General features: G+C 49.5%; 1 protein-coding gene across 5 annotated transcripts in view; it reads right to left on the reverse strand.

Annotated features, from left to right (window-relative positions):
• Positions 1-20,793, reverse strand: part of ZMAT4 (zinc finger matrin-type 4) — a 44,863-nt gene that overhangs the window by 9,373 nt on the left and 14,697 nt on the right. For all 5 annotated transcript variants that reach the window (XR_002432418.1, XR_002432417.1, XR_002432416.1 and 2 more), the window contains exons 3-6: positions 15,809-15,898; positions 11,820-11,976; positions 7,204-7,428; positions 3,887-3,983 (exon numbers count right to left, since the gene is read on the reverse strand). Coding sequence is in view for 1 of the 5 variants with exons in the window: in XM_021375032.1 (XP_021230707.1) it covers positions 3,887-3,983; positions 7,204-7,428; positions 11,820-11,976; positions 15,809-15,898 (569 nt within the window). In the remaining 4 variants the exon portion in view is untranslated. The remainder of the gene's footprint in view (positions 1-3,886; positions 3,984-7,203; positions 7,429-11,819; positions 11,977-15,808; positions 15,899-20,793) is intronic.

Below are 20,793 nucleotides of genomic sequence, written 5' to 3' on the forward strand. Positions count from 1 at the left end.
GGGGCTTTCAAATTATGATCAAAACAGCAGATATCAGAGATACCTTCATTTTCTCTTACTTTAAAGGGAAGGGAGACAATTTAATCCTGTAATGAGAGAAAGTATTACTTGCTGCTCTTTATAGGCAGTGTAATTATTCAACTGATCTCTGGAACCGCTGAAATAATGACAAATTAGAATGCCTTTCAGTTCCATCTACCTTTTATAACTATTCATCCTCTGGAGTTATTAGCACTCCAAAGGCTTCTTCATATTTTAGGCAGTAGCCACCATACATCACAGAAAACACACGGAAAACATTTCTGCTGCCAATGAAAGTTGTCGTCAGTCACAACAGGCTGCAAATATTTGCTTACGCTTTCTGAAATAGACTGAAAAAGATATGGAAATGCAATCACGGTGAAGAGTGACATTTGTCCAGGCACGATATTTACAATATTTTGATTAGCTGCGATTGCTGAATAGCCAAGCAGCTTATGTTAATAAATGCCCCGTTCCAATTAGACATCTGTGTTCTGAATCAGGAAAAAAAAAAAAAGAAATGAGCCCTCGCCAGCACGAAGCCTGCTGTCACTGCTCCTGAACAGCCCATCAGTCAGCTGGGCTTTCCAGCAGCCATGGGAAGGGCTGGCAGGGACCATCCTCAGAGCAGTTCTTCCAACGTGGGCACACCATGCTCAGCCTCAGGTCCCTCTTTCTGGCCCAGGCTTCCTCCTGAACCAATCCTACAGCAGCTCTTTGCACTTTACGTCAAACCACAAAGCATGATGAATCCAGTTCTTTCAACCCACTGCAAGCAGGAAGGAGCAAGGCCAGCACACGGTTTTCTCCCAGTGTTTTGGAGGTGATGTGACCTCGTTCTGCAGTTTCTCACAACCCCACCTTTTGGTTGCCACCACTCCCCATAGAAGTGGAGCACTGGCCACGGCCAGCTGAGCCATGCAATGCTGGGTTTGGGGGAAGGAGGAAGGGAGAAGGGCAGATTTAAAAAACCGCATCTATTTCTGGAAAGTAAGTCGAACAATGACTCAATCACCACTGCACAGTTCATAAATCCCTAATTAAAGGTTTAGAGCTCCTCCCCGCTGCAGATGTTCCAGAGTCCGGCCCCACTGCCTGCACACCATGCCCGCGCACGGCAGCGCCCAGCAGCACAGGGCTGAGCACCACTGATGTTGGCAGAATGGGGACCTTGAAAGAAACATTCTTCTCTATCTGCCTCAAGGGCCAGATTCCTCGCTTTGTTAAAAGATGCGTTTTTGCTTCATTTTCAAATATACAACTTAAAGCATCTGCACCCTGGAGAAAAAGTGGGAACTAGTACTCATGACCTCGCTGTGTAAAATCTTTGATCGGAGGGATAAGGACAAGTTCAATACCAGCTGCCTCCTCCTACATTTGTCATTCAGCACCAAAACACCAACCAAGGCACTTCCAGCTACTTTTTCTCCAGCATCGCGTGAGATGCAAAGGGAGGGCCGAGCCCCACCTCCTGCAGAGCACCGCCTGAGAGCTGCTGTGTGTTGGGTTATTTAAAGCAGCTCCAGCAATGGCCTGGATGTACGGTGCCCTCTGGAGAGCTCTGGAGCTATAATAATATCTGCTCCTCGTCTCAGCCCTCATAAACATTCCCCTCTGCCAAAGCAGCTCTTCAGAGAACTCATCTCCCTGGCACATTATGGGTGCTCCCAGCTTCCAGCCCGCAGTCACCACACTGCCTGTCCCAAGCTAAGCCTCTTCCCTTACAACTCCCTTTTTACGATGTTAAGTATGAGAGCTACATAAAATGTTTTGTTGCCTTGGCAACTGCAAGGCACCAGCTTCAATCTGGGTTATGAGGAAGAGGACAGCCTTGACACTAACCCACAGTAATGAGAACGGCATGAACCAGTGGGCAAGATGCTGGACCAGGCACCGGGAGGAAGGGCCCCCACCGCGCACAGTGCTTTGCTTCCCCGTGCCCATACAGAGGACAATGAAGCTACAAAAATGCCTTTAAACAAAGAGAGCAAAATCTGGTTACGCACTAATTGTAGGGTGGGAAGAGCTTTTGTTTTGCACGAACCCAAGCTGCTGAGCCATTGTCTCCCATTCTTCTGCACTTCCCTACGGTTGTGCAGTGCTTGGATCCTTAGGCTCAAAGATGATTGTATAAGGATGAACAATGGACAGAGGAAATGGAATAATCAGAGCAATTTCCCATAGAAATTGGTCAGACGAATGTCTCTAATTGGCATTCCATTATTACATTTGTAACACACTTTCTTATGAATTTATTACTTTGTTTTTCTTTGTACTGAATGCCCACGAAAATCTCTGGGGACGAGATTCAAATCATTAGCAATGAGCGATAAGAAACTAAATTTAGAAAGATGGATAAGAATATTAATTTGTAAAAGGGGAGGTCCTTGAGAGGAGAGTGGAAGTCCTGCAGCCTTGGAGCTGCTCCCGTGCTCCTTCTGCCCTGACTTTCACTTCAAGCCAAGCATAACAACCCAGCACCCTGCAGCAAACACACTCCGTTAGGCTCCAAATTCAGCTAAGGGAAAAGGAGGAAGCAAAGTGCCTTTGAAGTTTTTGTCAGTTGGAAAGAAACTTTCAGAAAAGCAACAGATGAAAAAGGAATCCTCTTTCTGCAGGAATTGTGTTAAGGCTGGAGATGGGACTCTGCTACCTGCAGGTGACTGGAAAACAAAGCAGAAGGTGTGGGCACCGAACAGGGAATGCAAGGCATTCACTCACTCCATGCTGAACAAAAGTAGTGCATCTTTTCTGCACGTCGTTATTTCCTGTCCATGGGGCTGCTTTGATTTGAAATGAACTCCTTTTTCCTTTGCAATAACAACAGCAGCAATGACAGCAATAATAACACAAACACTGAAAGCCTGGCAGGGGAAGGATAAATTACAGCTCCGTGCCCCAGCAGCACATCGCAGCTGCTCCCACCTCGGGTTTCCAACAGGACGAGCTGTCAGCTCTGCTCTTCAGCAATGGTACTGACACTGATCCATCGGCACCGTCCCTGTGCATAACCCAAAGGGGCAGAGCTGCATCGCACACACTGAGGAGCAGGGAGATAGGGGTGGGGGCTGCCTGGGGCTCCCCATTCCCTGCGCAGCCACCGTGGGCACCCCACAGCTGCCTCCCACGTCCCCCCCCACCCACTCGTGGCAAGGAGCAGGAGGTCGAGCCGCACCACATCGCACCACGCAACATCACCACTTCCTCCCACTAATTAAATGTAAGTCCAGGAAGGGCAGTGTTTGGAATGGTCTGTGAATGAACAGAGTGAATGGCGCAGAGTATCTTTGGAGGTCTAACATCAGCAAGGGAAGGGCTGCACTTGTCTTTTGGTGAGGAGACATTGGTACTTATTGCTGGATCATCACTTAGACCGCCCTTAAAGCTGCCTCAGGTACTTCAGTAACTAATGACATCTTTATGTCCCTCCTCTAATCTGGGCGGCCCTTGGTCCTCCAGCCTGCAACAGTTCCCAAAGCTCACATGTAAGTGTATTAAGAGAGATTAGTTCATTAATCTACTCCTTGGTACCGTGTCTCTTTATCACTTCATTTTAATAATTTGCACTAATTGACAGAGCAGATTCCCTCCTAAACTCAGGAACTTGGCCAGAACATTTGCTGTAAATCACAGCACAATTTCACTTGGAAACGCCTGGTCCTGTCCACCCCCAGTGCCTCTGCTGGGGCTCAGCACGGCAAAGGGCTCCCAGCATGGTGCAACCATGGGTGCCCGCAGCACCCCAATGCACACACAGAGCACCAGCAGCCCCCAGTGAGAAGCATGAAGCAGTGCTTCCTATAGTGCCTCATCACCCAGGTAGGCACAGACGGGCAGAGGGCCCCCGGAGCGCGGCGGTACCCACTTGGTCTGGTGCTTGGAGCCCTTCAGGTGCGCGTGGTACTGCTCTATGGAGTTCAGTGTGACGTTGCAGATGTTGCACGTGTAGCTGCGCTTCAGGCCTGCAAAGAGAAGCCAGGTTTGTTAGTTGTGTACCGGCTGAGCTTGCTGCTGCAGGCTGAGGGCTGTGCAGGGAGAAAAAGCATCTCCGTGCTGCAGGAAACAGCCTGTGCCTGTGCCACACGCTGCCCGGAGTCAACGCAGCAGATGGAGGGTGCCAACATGTGAGTACGGCTGCAGAACCAGAGAAAAGAAAGCATAACCCTTGCCCCTTGCAAGCTTCTAATTAATCAGAAGGCACTCAGATCTCGCGCCTCATTCCCAGCTTCCTAGACTTTTCTCCTTACAGTAACCTCTCTATGTACTTTTCCAGTCTGGGGAACCAAGCGCTGCTGAAGCCTACAGGAGTATTTGCAAAGGCACAGAACCATGCAGGGCTCAGAGGCAGCTGCCCAGGGGCACTGCTGTCCCCACCGCTCTGCCATGGCTCTCACAAAGCATAATTCTGCTCCGAATAATGAGGACCGTGGCCCTACATATTCCCCTGCTTTCTGGTAGCGTGCTCAGGTCGGAGCCGTTCCTCGTTGCGTTCAGAGGCCACACCACCTGGGAGCTTTTTTTTCCAAGAGCACCAACACCTCTATTCAGCTGAGGTCAGCTCCATGGCAGGGGCAGGAGAACCACGCGATGCCGCTGGACCCCGAGGAGCGCGGCAGAGACAGCTCTGCACACAGCCCTGCCAGAACGAAGGGCAGAGCAAAAGCAATTGCTGGTTTCTATAAACGGAGCAAACCTGGCAACAAGACACAGAGGGTCGGTACAACTCGCAGCGCGAGAGTCCCGGGAAAGGACAAGGCTCTCCTCTTTGCAGAGCGCATACAATTTAACTTCGTTATTCTTTCACCTTGGGAAAAGAGTACAGTGGTTGCAAAGAAGAATTACAGAAACAGGCACTCCTGTGCCTCACCTCGCATGTTTGCACTGCAAAGACAGAGTGTGGCTGAATGTGCATTAAACGCCCATTTCCCTCCTGGACACCCTTGAAACAGAGAGGTGGCAATCAGAGCGTTCTGACTGCTGCTATGTAGGGCGAGGCTTGACATAAATTAAGCACATAAATGCAGACCTAAATGTTCCCAATCCCCGATTCTGTTGTCTCTCTTAATAGTCTGCATGTAAGAGACTGGTTTCTGCTCTCCTCCTCTCTTTTGTATTTAACATCCCAAGAATTCCCTGGGCATCATGGGCGGTATTAGCATTGCTGCGTTAAACACACATCAGCATTACAGTAAACCATTGATGCTCAAGTAATTCCGTCCCGTTCTCGTAGAAAATAAAAGGGAATTGTAAATTCCAGAGTCAGGTTTCTGCTTCGCACTGATTCACTTCCATGAAGATCTGAACAGAGCGTTTCAAGCTTAATTGAAGGGCTCAACTTGAAAACACAGAGGTGTGGGATTCCTACCACAGGCTGCACTACACTGTAGGAACAATTTTAATGTGTCCTGTGTGTGTCTTGCTGGCTTTCCACGGCGTTATTTCTGCACTGGTCTCAGCCAGAGCAGGCTGTTAGGAAATTCTGTCCTGTCCATATTCACATTTACTTTGGTGTCCTCGTGACACATCAGCATTCCCTCCCCTGAATCGTGACACGCATTCATGTAAAATTGAATGCACTCATATCCATTCAATAAAATATTAAAGAGTGAAGTCATTAATGTCATTCTGCATAAAATGCATTAAAACACATTCCAGGAGAGCACTTGTTAAATCACATTTTACTAACCAAAATTGACAGCACAGAATGAAAAGTATTTATAAGGCATACGAGGAAATTATGAGCCAGGAAGGAAAATTAAACTCATCTCCTTGCCTGATTTTGCACGATAGCGCCCGCACCTCTGGCAATTCGTCTGCGCACGGAGAATACAAAGGCTCTGGGTGGTGGCATCCCATGCAGCCACTGATTCTGCCCCAGTGCACCTCAGCCCCACACTGTCACCGCTCCTGCTCACCCCGAACAGCCCTCAGGCACTGGGACCGAGCACTCATGGATTGCAGCTACACCGCGTACAGGCGGGAGAAATGGCACTGCTACTGAGGCTCCCTTCTCCTTCCCCCCCACCCCTTTCTCATTTCAAAACAAGACTTCAAAACTGCAGGATGAGCGCTTGGCAAGAAGAATCAATGCTTTTGTTTCCTATAAATATCAGTTGTCCAAAAATATATCTCTATTCTTATTTCTTGAATACACATTCTTATTTATCAATAAATATTTTATTACAGCCATTATCAAAACATCAAAGGCTGCTGAAATGTTGTGCTTCGACTGACACTGCTTGTCCCGGGCTTACATAACGCATCAAATGTTCATCTCCCACAGCAGTCAAAATAGAATTAATATTTCAGTTGTGATGGGAAAGCTGGGGATACATGGAGAGGAAATGAGTTTGCATTCTAGCGAACACTGAGGCTGCAAAATGAGTAGAGGGAGCAGACAGCATGCGGCCATGACCCGACCCTGCAGTGCAGGACACCTGCAGCACTGCCCAAACTGCCAGCACAGCCTAGCTGCCACGGGGCATCCCTGCACACTGCTCTGGGAGCAATGCGCGGCCCCATCTGCCATGCGGAGCCGTCTGCTTGGAAGCACAGATCCTGTCCTGGGCAGGGCACTGTCCTCGGACTGAAGCTCTCCTAAGCAGGAGCCCAGCGATTTGTTTGCGTCACCGTAGGTTTGTTTGCAGCTAATGACATCCCCCGCCACTCCCAGGCTTGGCACTTCCATGTCCCCACGTATTTCCGCACAGCGGTGACTCAGCCACATGAATCATTTACGGCATTTGAGTCACCTCGAGCAGCACCCAGTGGGTCTGGGTAACAGAGCAAGAGATGGAGAAATGCACAGCATACTGCACGGCCATTGGCATTTGTAGGAAAATTGTTTCATTTAGCAAGGAAAAAAAAAGTTGCTTAAAAATGTTAACGCAAGGTGGGCACGCCAGGCTTCTCTCATGCGGTGCTGAAAATCAAACCTGCACTTTGTGCTCAGCACATTTTAGTCAAATACATTCGTGTGCATGCTGGATTGTAATTGGAGACCGCAGAGAACGCTCTTTCAGGAGGCCCTTCCCTCTCCCCCAGTAATTACATCCCTGCACTAAAAAGCAGTTTTGTTCAGCGCTCGGGATGAGGCCACATCCTCAGGTAGCTCAAAGCAGCACATCCCATCCGGGTACACCCGCGGGGCCACGTGAGCCCTATGCAGCCCCATGCTCTCACCTCGCAGCTCACCCAGGTCCAGTGTCTTCCCCAGCTGCTCCAGCAGCTCAGCCCTGGCCGCATTCTTCTTGTGCTTCTTGCCATCGTAGTGCTGCTGGGCCATGACGGGGTTGTTGAACCACGCGGCGCACAGCTGGCAGTAGCGGTCCGAGTCCCTGCGCGGCTGCGGTGGGGATGCTGCCGGGGGCCGGTCCGCGCGGGGCTGCTTCAGGGAGCCCAGGGTCTCTGCAGGAAGAAACATGTGGGCATCAGTGCTGCGCTGCACGAGGGTACCAGACCCCAAGGCAGAGCCCGTGTTGGACACAGCCAGGAATGAGCAGCAGTTATTTCATAGAACAGCTCGGGTTGGAAATGCAGTTACGGCAATGCCATCAGCTGCTCGGGATAGAGAGACAGATTTATGACTATCTCAGGATTATTACTTTTCAATGTGTTTGGTCTTGGAAAGAACACGGAAAGCTGACACAATTTTAGTGTCACAGGTGAAAAAACTGCTCAGTAGTCATTCTGCTCACTCAAACGTCGCATTATGGGTTGACAAGTGCAGGGATGACCTAAATTTGGTCCCATTTCCCTTCAGATTCACTACGAGGCCGTCTGGGATCACAAACGTGACCTGAATAACTCCAAGAGGAAGAAAGGTGATGGGTCCTCACACCACGGAGCAGCCCCTTGCTTGCTGCTGGATTCCTGCTATCTACAACAGAAATCACAAAGCCTTGGAAAAACAGTCTGAAGTACAATATAATGTAGATAACATTGGGATACAAAAATGCACAGCTGGCAATTAATTATCACACCTCATTCAAAAATGCCTTTTTTTGGTACTAAGTTCTTTCCAGATGAGATGTCCAATATCTAAATAATTCACCGCAATCACTCCTTGCTGAGAAGGGCCAACTTCAAGGCTGTGAGCACTGCATTCACCGTCCGCGTGGTTCCAGAGAGTTCACCTTGCTGCAAATCTTCTGCTGACCTGCCTGGAATGCACGTCTATTAACTTTCCTGAAAGAAATAGTATCTTCCATCTAATGTTACTTACAACCTTATCTATTTCCAGGGCTTTATGAGCTTCTATTGTCCTGATGACAGCCACTGGGGTGTCAGGTGCTCACTGCCCGGAGTGCTGCTCATGGTCCTCCTGTCCAGGTCTGCTTTGGAGGAACACCAGGAGGAGAATTTTCTCACTTCCACCAACGTGCCCTGTGGTGCACACAGTGCTGGCAAAATGAACTCTTTGGGCTGTTTGTTAATAAGAAGACTGCCGTAATTGACTCCTGCTGGTGATGTTTGTTCTCCTCGTTCTACCATCCAGCCAACCGCCCACTCACTGCCTTTGGATTTATTTCACCCCCCAAGAGGATTCCTATCCAATCCTCACATGGTGTCTGCGTAACACTGCTCTGCACTGAGAGGTTTCCCTGCTCCGTCACTGCCTTTGGAGCAGCACAGCAGCAGTCATGCAGTGGTCTCAGAGCAATGTGCTCACCATGCTGCTTCCAGCCCTGGGCCATGAAGTTAAATCTGATGGATCCTTTGCTCAGCTTTCTCCCTGTTTGTACGTTAGCTGCCGCCAGAGGGGAACCACGGAGGCTTAACTCCGCAGAGCTGGTGGTGTCGGCAGGAGTTACATCTCCTGCTCGGTAAGGAGACCCAACGGCAGCATCTCCGCTGTGGGCAGCTGCAGGGCTCAGCAGTGCCCCCACCCAGAGCCCCCAGCCCCACACCCACCCAGTGCCGGGGGTCTCCTCTCAGCTCCCACAACACAAAGCATTTTCTCCTCAAGCCACGTTCCTCAGGGCCAGTTTACAGCCCTAAGGGGTGCTGAACCCATCCTGACAGCCACCAGAAACACCCTGCGTGTTCCAAATCCTCCTGCAGACAAACAGATGAAAGCTGACTTCCCACAAAAGTGGATTTATCATTCTGATATCTGGTACATAACAAGAACAGAACAGGAAACATCACCATTCCCCGAGCCGCAACATGAACATTAATAATAAACACTCCCAAGACGTCTAACGTTAAAAATGTTGCTCTGTCCTAACACACAAACATAAAAGCTGTGAGTTTGACTATTTCAAGTATTTCAAATGCTAAACAGCTCACGACAGTCTGCCTTACATTCCCCTGTACTGTGGGAGGGAAGCGAGAAGCCTTACTTTGCTGCATGAAGCAAAATGCAAAGTTAGAAACACTTAGCACTCCGGTGATGAACTAATGTTTGACTTTTTGCATGTACAGTTTTTTATTCATAGCTGTGCGTAAATGGTGCGCAACCTGTCATCACTGCCACTCTCCAAGAACTAAAGGAGAAGGAGAAAGCGGCTGAGCTCCAGCCAAGGGCACTGCATGCTCTGCACGGGGAGGAACAAAGGCAGCAGCTCTTTTCCCCCACAGTCCTCTATAACTCATCCTGGTGCCTGGATGCAAGCTGACGGGTGTCGGACATGGCTGCAGAAATTCATCAGAAATAGCAGTGACATAAAGCCTATGAGGGCTACAACCTCGTACAGGAGCAGCAATGGAAAATCATCACCAGTATTCCCCTGTAGTGATGAGACACTGCCTTCCCATTGTGAGAGCCCTTACGGTTCGGGCCCTCCTCCCTCCTCTGAACGCACCAGCAGAGAAATTGGAGATCTGTGTTTCATCAGGATGATAAAATAGACAGGGAAGGTGTAGCCCCGTAAAGAGGCTGAGAATAAATCTAATTTTCTATGAGATTGATGAGACAAAAACCAGAATATTAAAGAGGGATTTTCTCAGCAGCAGACTGCAGCCATCAGCGTGTGTGCTGAGCATCTGCAGAGCAGAGCTGCAGACCCAGCGGGAGGAATCTCCAGTGCAAGGGCTGGGACAGGGCCCCTGGGGTGTCTGCTGGAGCCTGGGGTCCTGCTGCCTCCAGGAACTTGGTACCGGGAATGGAATTCCAGCCGCAGAAATTTTTCAAATGTTTCGCTTTTGTTGAGTGTATTACCTATTTTTCATTGCACTTTCTTTACTGGAGAACACTGCTCCTCAAAGAGCTCCAGAATTCTGTCTGACTTTCCCTGCAGCTCCAACTGCATTCATTAGTCTTCATTTTGTCCCCTCAGCTCATTCCACTGCCGTGCACCACAGAGACATCTGTACACCCGCGTGGATGAGACGGCTTCCAGAAATACAGATGTGCCAAGAATTTCACAGATTCACTCCTCCCTTTACAATCAGACCGCTCCATTAAGCAAGCGGTCAATCCAGAGTTCTCCAGTGATGTAGGGTAGCAGTGTGCAGGGCCCTGCAAAACTATAAACCAGGCGCTGCCATCTGGAGATTGTTTCCCATTTTGGTGCACTCAGCACCGCCGGGACGGAGCAGGACATGTCCCAGTGGAAACGCATTGTGTCCAATGGGCACATTCCTGAGAACGGCTGGAGAGCAAGAAGGTGCCTATTAGCGTATTCCTGCATCTCAGCTTCATCAGATCAAGTGTCTGGAAGACTTGATGAGTCCTTGAGTTATTCCTTCCCAGTGATTACTGCAGCTGAAGAGCCCATTACTTACAGAGCATGTGGTGCAGCTCACTTACTGCCTCTGTGAGGCTGATTCAGATGATTAGAAAATTAAATGAAAACACAATGCGAAGCTGCAGCTCCCAGAAGCCCCTGCCTCGGGACAGGAGGACTTGCTGCAGTCTGACCATCACCCGTGCATGCGCTTTTCTGCCTGCACTCACTCACTGCAGCCTGGGACCCCCAGATCCACACCTGCGGGCCCAAGAGCCAGCACAGCTCCCAGGTGCACCCCAGGGAACTGCCACACCTGCCCTTAATGAGCCTTCCCAGAGTGTCCTCGTTACTGGGAAGCAGCAAGCCACCCACTAACACAACCCCTGCATCCCCCAGGGAAAGGCCATAGCTCCCCTCAAGCCAATCTTGACAAAGGACAAACGATGCTTTATGCATCAGCATCATCAGTCTGCAAAGTTAAAAACAGCAACAACAAAAGCACACGGATAAATAAAAACCCCTTACATCACCATTTCTGGGATTTCTGCAAACCTCATTAGGCTGGATGTAAAACACACAGCAACATTTATATCCTGCTCCAAACCAAGAGCAGCAATGGAGCACAGAGCTCAGTCTGCAGGACAGTGCAGTGATCCCAGGGCAGGTCCTGCTCGCAGTGTGCTGCTGTTGTGGTCAGGCGCACTCCAGCATGGCCGGGTTATCTGACTGCAACATTTGACTTTTTAAATGTGAAAGTTAATAGGCTCGCATCATTGGAACCACCGCGGAGGAAAGCGTGAATGCCCATCTGGGCGAAAATCAAAAAGTGATCGATCCAAAACGTTTTTAAAGACTGCATTTCCCTCTGAGGTAAAAGCAAATGGGATTCTGCTCCGTGCAGTAACAGGAAAGGTTTATTACATGTATTAGCTGAGCTGTCAAATAACTTCTGATAGTTACAGTGAGGCTGAGCCACTTGCGCCCGGCAGAGCTGCTGCCTTTGAGGGAGCAATTCATAAACACGGAGACAGAGATGGGCAGGAGGGAGGAGGCAGCAGCGATGAGCACCCACCTGCCTGAGCCTAGCAGACAAAGCAGCAGTGTCCCCCCACCACCCCCACCTACCTGTGGCCTTCAGCGCCGGCGGCTCACCTAGCAACAGCTTTAACCTTTTGGCATGGATTTTCCCTTGGTAATGCGATTCAGCCACCACTGCTGAGGTAAAGGACATGTTACATAGTGTGCAGCATTTGTTCTTATCCACCGAGTCACCGTCGCTGCCCTGGAAGGAGACAGAAAACAGGAGAAAGAGGTGCGTCATCCCCAGGCAGCACAGAAAGGGAGGAGGGGGACCTGGGTTAGGTCAGGGTTGTGCTTCCCAAGGGTCCTGCCACCCACACGCTTCTCCCCATACTCACTCCCATACAGCCTGATGGCTGCAGCTTTATTTTTACCAATAAATCCTGGTTTAATGAGAACACTGTCTCCATCAGTCCCTACAGCTACCCAGCAGGAGAAAGAGGTGCATCTACCTACCACAATTATTCAAACCATTCCACAAGAGAAATAGGAATCACCCTTGGGGCCACATGTACGTGGCCTCGCTGTTCAGATCTCAGCATGTCACGGAGCTGCCGACCGCAGTTTCTGAGCGATGGTTTCTGGGAGCACTGCTCTGTGCAGAGCCCTTCCCAGGCTGGGGATGGTGCAGCAGCCATGGCTGTGTGTGCAGCAGTGCTGCCCCAGGGGTGAGCAGGATGGAGGCAGCCGTGCGCTCCTCTCCTTTGTTTTAAACCAGACATTCTTCCAGCTGCTGGCGTATTGTCAGAGCAGCAGATAGTCTGCTTGAGAAGCTGCTATCTTCATTTCACAGCAGCTCCACAAGCAGCTGGCAAATCCCTTCTGCAGTTTGCCCAAATGCAGAGATAGAAGACGACCCAGGCACCGCGGTTGGCCCAGTGCTGGCCACCCAGCAAAGATGCTCTCAAGCACTGGTTCCCTTTGGCAAACCACGGCACCTGAGCCAGCAGCATGGTGACACGGAGCCATGCTCCAGGGCAGTCCCTGAGCCCCAGCAGCCATGGAACCGGGTGGAGGCACTGAGTGGGGACAGCAAGCTGAATGCTGAACCTGCAGCCTAACCTGACCCATATTCAGGGTCATCTTTCCCTAAGAAAGAAGCACAATTAGAAGGACTGATTTTCATCGCTTTTTTGTTGCTGTTATTAACTATAAATCAACTTAAACCTTAGGGAGAAATCTCAAGAGGTGATAAGTACCATTCCGAGCACAATTTGCAGCTCTTTTAAGCAGGATTCTCTCAAGATATTTTACGTCTTCAAAGAGAAATCACTTGAAAGTTAAGAGCAGAGTAAAAAAATTCCCAGCCTCTATTGATCATCAGCAGTGGTAACAAGTACAGAGCCTCCAAAACATCGTTTGAAAACCTGATACACTTCAGTGTGCAGCAATAGTGTCTCTCCTCTTGTTCTGCTCTTTGGCAATGATTCTTTCTTTCCAATCCCATTTCATAGATAGGCTACAGTTAAAAAAAAAGTTATGAAACCTTCAAACAACCCTCGGACCCCTCACCTAGAGCCCAGCTTCACAGCTACACCAACCCAACTTCACTGATGCTTCTGGGAGAGCATTTCAGGGCACGGGTGGGATCTCACCACCAGACGGGAGATGCTGGGAGCATCCCCAGGCACCCACCCCAGCAGCACCTGCACAGCTCCCTGCCCTGCCCCAGCCCTAAAGGGTAATTATGCCTCGGTGCTTTGTCAGCGGCTGTTTTACCTGTAACCAGATGGGCTGGGGGGAACCTGACCCGGTGTCTTTTGTCACCCGCTGAGTGACGCCTCGCTGATGGGATTGTGCAGCCAAGCGGTAAAACAACATCACTTGTCAACCAGGGCACCGAGCCCGGCAGCTCCCCATGGCCTGTGTGCTGGGGGTTCCCTGCAGCTCCCCTCACCCCACTCAGCCCAAAGCACAGCAATCAGGCACCAGCATCTCCATTTAGTCCTGTAGCACCCACAGCAGCCACTGCACACTGCACAAGCTGAGTCCATGTGCAAGGGCTTTTCTTCCTACCATCTGCTACTGTAGCTTTCTCCAGGCAATCCCTCCTCTCCAACCTTTGCAAAGTTGGAGCAGTGATGGGGTAACAACCTCCATCAGCCGCAGCGCAGCACAACACACACAGCCCCAGGAATCAAGTGTCTGCTTCCCAGCACTGACTGCTCTGCAGCGGTGCAGGCCAGCCCAGTGTGCAGGGGCTTCTCTTTGTAACATTACAAACTTCAAAGCAAATCTCGTACATCCAACAGAATTAGCTTCAGCTATTCAGCTGCCTGTTAACAGCTGCTAAAAGGCATAATCCTCACACAGGGCCAGGCAGCGGCAGTGCTTTGCTGGATGTTCCCTAAGAAATCCTCAAGAAAAGTATGGATTTTTAATCTGTAGATACGAATCTGCTGTCTGCATTTCCTAGGTTTTACTGAGAAGAAAAGATTATAGAAACCCTTGAAATACAGCAGTATAAAACATGGCACTCGAGGCGCTGCAAAGTGTCTTACATTTGTGTTAATTTTCTGTACATGAAGAAGGTTCTGCTGCAAACGTGCGAGCAGGAGTGCAGGATATTTTTATACTCCCCAAAAAATAGCAAGTAGAACTCTTCACGCCACTGAGAGGTCAGGTAGCAAGCACTGGAACTCTCTAAGCCTTTTTCATGGAGCATCTACAGCTGCAGAAACCTTTTTTACTGCAATTTGTGGAAGAAAACCAAAGTATTTCAGTTTCGTGGCCTAAAGGATACAACAGAAATGGTCTGCAGCTCTATAGGAGTACAGCACTTGGTGAAAGCAGGCTAATGTTCCCCTTTTAGTGGCAGAAATTCACTTGGTTTGCAAGGATTATTTCTAACATTCATTAAAGTCAGTATGTCATGGCTTGGCTAATATTGGTAGACATCTGAGCTGGGCAATGCAGCTGCATTCTGCAAGCAGTAACGATGTTACCCTGCTGCCTCAGAGATGTCCTAAATATTTCTGTTCCCTTTGCATGCAGAATCTTGGATAAAGCTGATAAGCAGCGGGGCTACTTTGCAAACGCTGAGCTGTAAACATTGGCAGATTTTCCCTTCTACATTTTTATGATATTAATAACTTCAGAACGTAGGTCTCATGCAGCATATCATCCACCTGGTTCATAAGGACTCGCTCAGTTCGGCCCCCATTAAGGGCTGCCCTTGGCACAATCAAGCACTGGGGAACACTGAATTACCTTACTTCTCGCTGTGCCTTTTCATAAAAGAAATGGGAACTCATTCAGCTTTGACTTACTTAAGGCCTATTTGCTTCTGTACTCGCCATCTCCATGTGCTGAGGTGTGTGTGCGGGTCCAGGGTTCGTTACATGTAAAGGAGCTCGTTAAAGAATTATGTTCCAAGTCTATATGTGCATGTCCATTCTATCTTTCACATCCTGTAATTAATCACTCAGTAAAAATAGCGCGAGATCCTGTTGTTATGGGGCAGGCTGCATCTGCAATTACCCTGTGTGCAACATAAAAGTTCTGCTAAAATTTTAATTACTGCGTGAAGGAGCTTTCAGATCCCTTTGGCAACTCTTGCAGGCTTCTGCCTTTAATTAGAAGAAATCTCGCTAAATATTGATAGCACGAAGCCACACGTGGATGCTATCTGCTGGAATCCCAGCAGCAGCTCTCACACAGCCCAGCACACAGGGAGGGACGGATGCATCGTGCACCGATGGCAGCCACACTCCAACCTGTGCCCAGCAGCACACCAGCACACCGAGACCTGGCCGCTGCAGGGCGCTTGGTCTTTGTTAAACTGCATAAATGTCAGATGTTGGCTGCCAACGTATGTTTTTTCCAATGAAAGAGCATTGAAATAACTAAAAATGCAATTACAGCTGCTGATGCACATCATATTTCTTGTACAGTTTACCGAGAATTATTTCCAGTTACTTTGCATTGTGGCTAATCTAAACGTTACCTCTGGGGACCTGATTATCTGCGGCAGTTACAAAAAAGATGCAGAGGCAATGGTTCATGGAGCAAGGAGGGACTGAAGGTATACCCACGTTTTCTGAGCGGAGCTTTTTAGCTGGGCAGCCTCCATCGATGGGGTGAAGCATGTAATAGAGGCGAACTTTGCTGGCGTGTTTCCGACTCTGGAAAATAAAAATGAAAAAGGAAGAAATGAGGTTTCAAAAAGCAAAAGGCTCTACCGCACACAAAACCAAACAGCAGTGACATTTCACATCCCATGAGACGAGAAGGGGGAGAAGACCCAGGTGAAGAACACCCACATCTCACAGAGGTGTCATGGAGCTCTCCCTGAGCCGAACTCACCGTGGGCTCAGGGCACCTGCTGCCTGCAGGAGGAACGTCCACCAGCACTTACAGCTCTGTGCTGCCTGCAGCCCCTGGACAGGGGGAAATACAAGAGGCGAGAGGAGAGAGGTGTTTGTTATCAGCCCATTTCCATTCCAGGAGAGACCGAAGAGGTCAGGAGGAGGTGGGACGGTATCACCAGAGATAAGGTGCATGCACGCAGGCAGAAGCCCACAGTTCCTTCACTTCCAGCAGGATAAAATACATAAAGGGAATAAAATCTCACTCTAGGAAATAAGCCAACCGATACCTGCCAAAGGTTTGAAAGAAATTTCCCCCGCGGGTAAATTACCAGATAATTGTGCATTATGTGAAACCTCCTGCTCTGCTGGGAAGCAGCTGGTGCTGGCCCCATGTCACCCTGCAGCACAGCAGAGCCAGGACCAGGTCCAGCTGCAGCCACAACACGGTGCTGGGGTGCTCTGCGTGCATGGGGCAGGGGATGGGTGCTGCAGGGCGAGCACGGGCACCTCCTGAGCAATAACTCCATCAGAGAGAGCAGCCTGCAGACACTGAATGTGTGCATCCAGGGCCCAGGCGTGCACGGCAGCTATTATTATGCAAATGTTTCTCCCAATCTCCATTTCTGATTGCCTCGCAGAACAACGGCCCCATAATATTATAATTTCAGATCAGAGATTTGCAATTTTAAAATATTAAATTATCATTAGCATGTACTGGAACATTCTTTTTCCTGCAGTGTGAACTTGGAGCTAAATTTGCACAGAGCTAAATTTGAATACATAAATGTGACTACGCGATAATTTTTTTTTAATGGAGCAAATCAGTCAAGATAAATAATGACAAATATCGCTCCCCAACTCCTCTTCCCGCATGCATTTAGGAAACGTCGTTTTTCCCTGGCAGATCTCAGCGCTAAGCCTGCTGCTCTCAGAGCAGGGCACAGGAAACCCCAAAAGCTCCACCTCCCAGTGATTAGCAGCCTGGATGGCAGTGGCATAATTAAGAGATGGCAACAGAAATGTTTGGGAGCTAAGGGACAGGTGTATGCTGACTGTGTGCAGCCACAGACGCTGAACTCACTGGTGGCAAAGTTCTTCTATGTTTTGCTCTGTGTATAAAATGCTTCTCATTTTATTTATGCATTTGTTTGGACTTAAGAATGCCAAGGAAAAGGAATAACTTATGTTTGGCATCATTGTAAACGACATGCTCCTTATGCAGCCTTATTATCCTACGGTTATAAAAGCAGAGCTTAAAATCATCCCTGGCTTTTGCCAGTAAGCACTGAGTATCTCATTCCTTCCGAGGAAGCAGAGGTAGCAGAGCCCATTTGTCAGCCCGCGTTATCTCTGGCCTCCCCTACATTTACATGTGTGTTTATCATTCTAACACCACAGTGAGAGCGAAGCAATGACTCTTGGTGTGCTGCTCGCCAGCAGCCCTGCTGTCTTCTGCTCCCCTCCACAGAGCCACCAAACCCACCGTAGCAATGCTCCACCACAGCGATGCTCCACAGCCACAACCCGAGCTGTGTGGGTTCCTGCCCTGGAGAACAGCTGGGAAGAGCAGCGCTGCTGGTCCAAGGGATGCTCGCCACCCACCCAAGTGCAGGTACCAAAGGAGCAGCCATACAGGAAACACCAGATCGGGATGGGTGGGATCAGGGTTCACAGAGATCCCATTTTCATCCCTCTCACAGCATGCACGAGCCTTAGAAAAGAAAAAACTTTGACACAGACATAAATCCTTGGTCTTCAACGAGAGCATTGCCTTTGAACATGTCTGCTCGTTCATCAATAGGCACCACAACTTCATCTTAAGGGTTTCTGCGCTTCTCAGTGTTCCTTTTGTAGATCTACAAAGCGTTACGCCAAAGGCATTTTCACTTCAATTCTCTGTCTCCAGTGTCTGCAAACTGCTCCTGTAACAGGGAAGTCTATCTCAGCGCTATATGCCTCAAAACCAGCCCTCTCTGTGTGGGGTGGGGGAGCTCAGGATTGAGCTATTTTCACATAGCAACTGCAAGCTTCTGCTCTGCAAGCTCATCTATTGTTGGAAGGCTCATCAATAAAATTAGGCAAATGGATCATTTATATCTATATCAAATCTATTCTAATCCCAAGGACTGTGGCAGAGGCAGCAGCATCCCAGCGATGCAACCTCAACAAACGAAAAGGCAAAGCCCTAAGTTACACTGGGAAATGCAATCTGATTTTGCATAAATCAAGTTTTGCAGCACAGCTCTGTCCTGAGCACGCAGCAGGAGCAGACAATGGGGACTCTGTGGGCAGACAACAGCTGAGGACCCGTGGCTGCAGATGAGCCCTGGGATGGAGTAATGATTTCTGCTTTTGCAGTCAGGACAGGAAGGGATGAGGGGTGAGAGCCTGGGCTTACGGCGGATTTGCTCCCTTGCTGCAGTAACTGAACAGATTTTTGTGTATTTACCAGCAGCAGTGTCCTTGGAAAGGATCTCAGCAGGGTAGGGAGCCTCTGACAGAGACTTTGGCTCAGGGTTTGCTGGGCTGCAGCCCGCAGCAGCCCCAGGGTCTGTTCCCACCCAGCACCACTGACATGAGACAACCTGACAGCCAGAGATATTTCACCAGCTTAGTCCCAGCCACCACACCAGGTTCAAACCGACTGCTCCGCTGCCTTCCTCGAGCTGCGATTGTTTCTGATCCACTTTCTCCAGTCCCACAGTTCACTCACTGCCTGCTCTGCACCCGCTGCTCACAGCCCCGTGCTGTCGGCAGACCCCGGGCACGGACAGGGACAGGAGCAGGAAATGAGAGCAGGAGCTGTGATGGCAGCACTAATGGCTGTGGCATCGCTTCACCTGCAATAAATTCTTCCCCAGAAGCCTGCTGGTTGGCTTTTAATCCTTTTAGTGTGCACCTTTTTTGTATGCTGTCTGCTTCTTAATTAAATCATCACGAAACATGCGGTCATACAATTACATCAACTCTATTATCTGTAAGTGCCCTTCTTGTGACCTCCTCAAAAGAGATGAAGGTCAGCTCCCCAGACCTCATGCAGAATGCCAGCCACGGTGTCCCCATGGAATGGCCCCACAGAGCCCCTCCTGGAGCAGTGCTACCCCCAGGGACCCCTTCCACTGGTCAAGGCCTGGCAGTGGCAGCACTGAGCATGGGGACAGCCCTTTCTGGTCAACTGGGCTGCAAACGACTGGACCAGCTGACTCGGTAATGCAATAGTCTAGATTTCAAAATCTATTTAACAAACCTTCAAATTTCTACTGGAATGGAACCAGCTTCTCCCTCTTTCTGTGATATAACAACATCCTCTGCTTTTTTTAAATAGAGGGCAGAAGTATTTTCAGAAAACTCCTTCCTTTTTTGCCTCCCCTGCCCACACAACAAGTAAACACTATTGTCAGATCCCTGTTGGTCACAGAGACAAACTCCGTCTGTTATTCCAGACGCTGCTGGGTGCCAATGTCCTTTTTCTCTCTTTGTAATTTTTGCAAAGCCTCATTTATAATTGATGGTCATTTCTATCCACTTCCCCTTCTTCCTCCGTGAGTTAATTTTTTAAAATGTGTCTGTTCATACTTGTGACTTTGTAGGCACACAGAGACGTGTCCGAAATTCCCAATTGCATACAACTGAATTTCCACCACCAGGAAATGCTTCCTTATAGCAACAGGTGGACACGCTGCCAGCCTGGACATTAATCTGCTCACACAAAGGCAATTAACTGGTGATCTATTCAACACTTGCTCAGCACATATTCTCTACATTCATGGCCTGCCTGTCAAATCCCGAGCACTCCCTGCTCCTGAGCCCCCCAAGAGCAGCCCTGCTGGGTGCTGTGGGAACCCTCTATGGGTTAACTCCACTGCCAGCACACAGCGATGGTCCTGGCAGCGGGCAGGAAGCAGCACCAGAAGGGTTAACACAACCACAGCATCTCCACACGGAGCTCGCCCAGCACAGTGCTGCGAGCAGCAAACAGCGGCATCGCATCCCCACGTGCTTGAAACAAATCACTTTTAAAGCATGTCAGTGCAAATCGCTGCTCTGCCCCCGTGCAGTACGTGGGCGGACTTTGTCACAACACAGAGACAACTGAAGGCTCTGCTTTCAAACACCTGGAACCCAAATCCAAACATGGCTTGTGAGTTTAAAATATTAAAGAAAAGCAGGAATCGATACCTGGTACAGAGCAATGCCTCCCTGCGCACCATCAGCACAAAGCGACATAGCATCGCCTCCGGCCCAGAGCCACTCCAGCTGCTGGGGATGTCCCTTGGGCTGCTCCGTGACCCCTGCCCCATGAGACCACCCCCCCAGTGCATTTTACTTCTGAGCAACCCAATGAACCTGGGCTGTTTTTAGCCAGAAATGGGACATGCGCAGAGGAGCCATGGAAGGGAGCTGTGTGAGAAGGCTTTATCTGTGTTGCTGCTATTTAGCAATAGATTTGGACACTGGGAGTGCATTAAAAATAATGTTTGGCCATTAATGTTGACAACAGCACAGTAACACAGAGCCTCATAAAGCACCAGCTTAAGCTAAAGAGGTTTCCTGAAGCAGCTCACACTGCACTGGCGAGAACGTACTCATTGCGTGCAGGAAAGGGAAGAGGCATCACAGTGGCCTCGCCATAAATGCTGACACCCGTGCACACCTCCCACGGACACTGCCAGGCCACACGCACCTCACTGTGCCTCCCTCGCTGCTGG

This window comes from Numida meleagris, chromosome 21 (genome assembly GCF_002078875.1).
Source record: "Numida meleagris isolate 19003 breed g44 Domestic line chromosome 21, NumMel1.0, whole genome shotgun sequence".
Taxonomy (NCBI): domain Eukaryota; kingdom Metazoa; phylum Chordata; class Aves; order Galliformes; family Numididae; genus Numida; species Numida meleagris.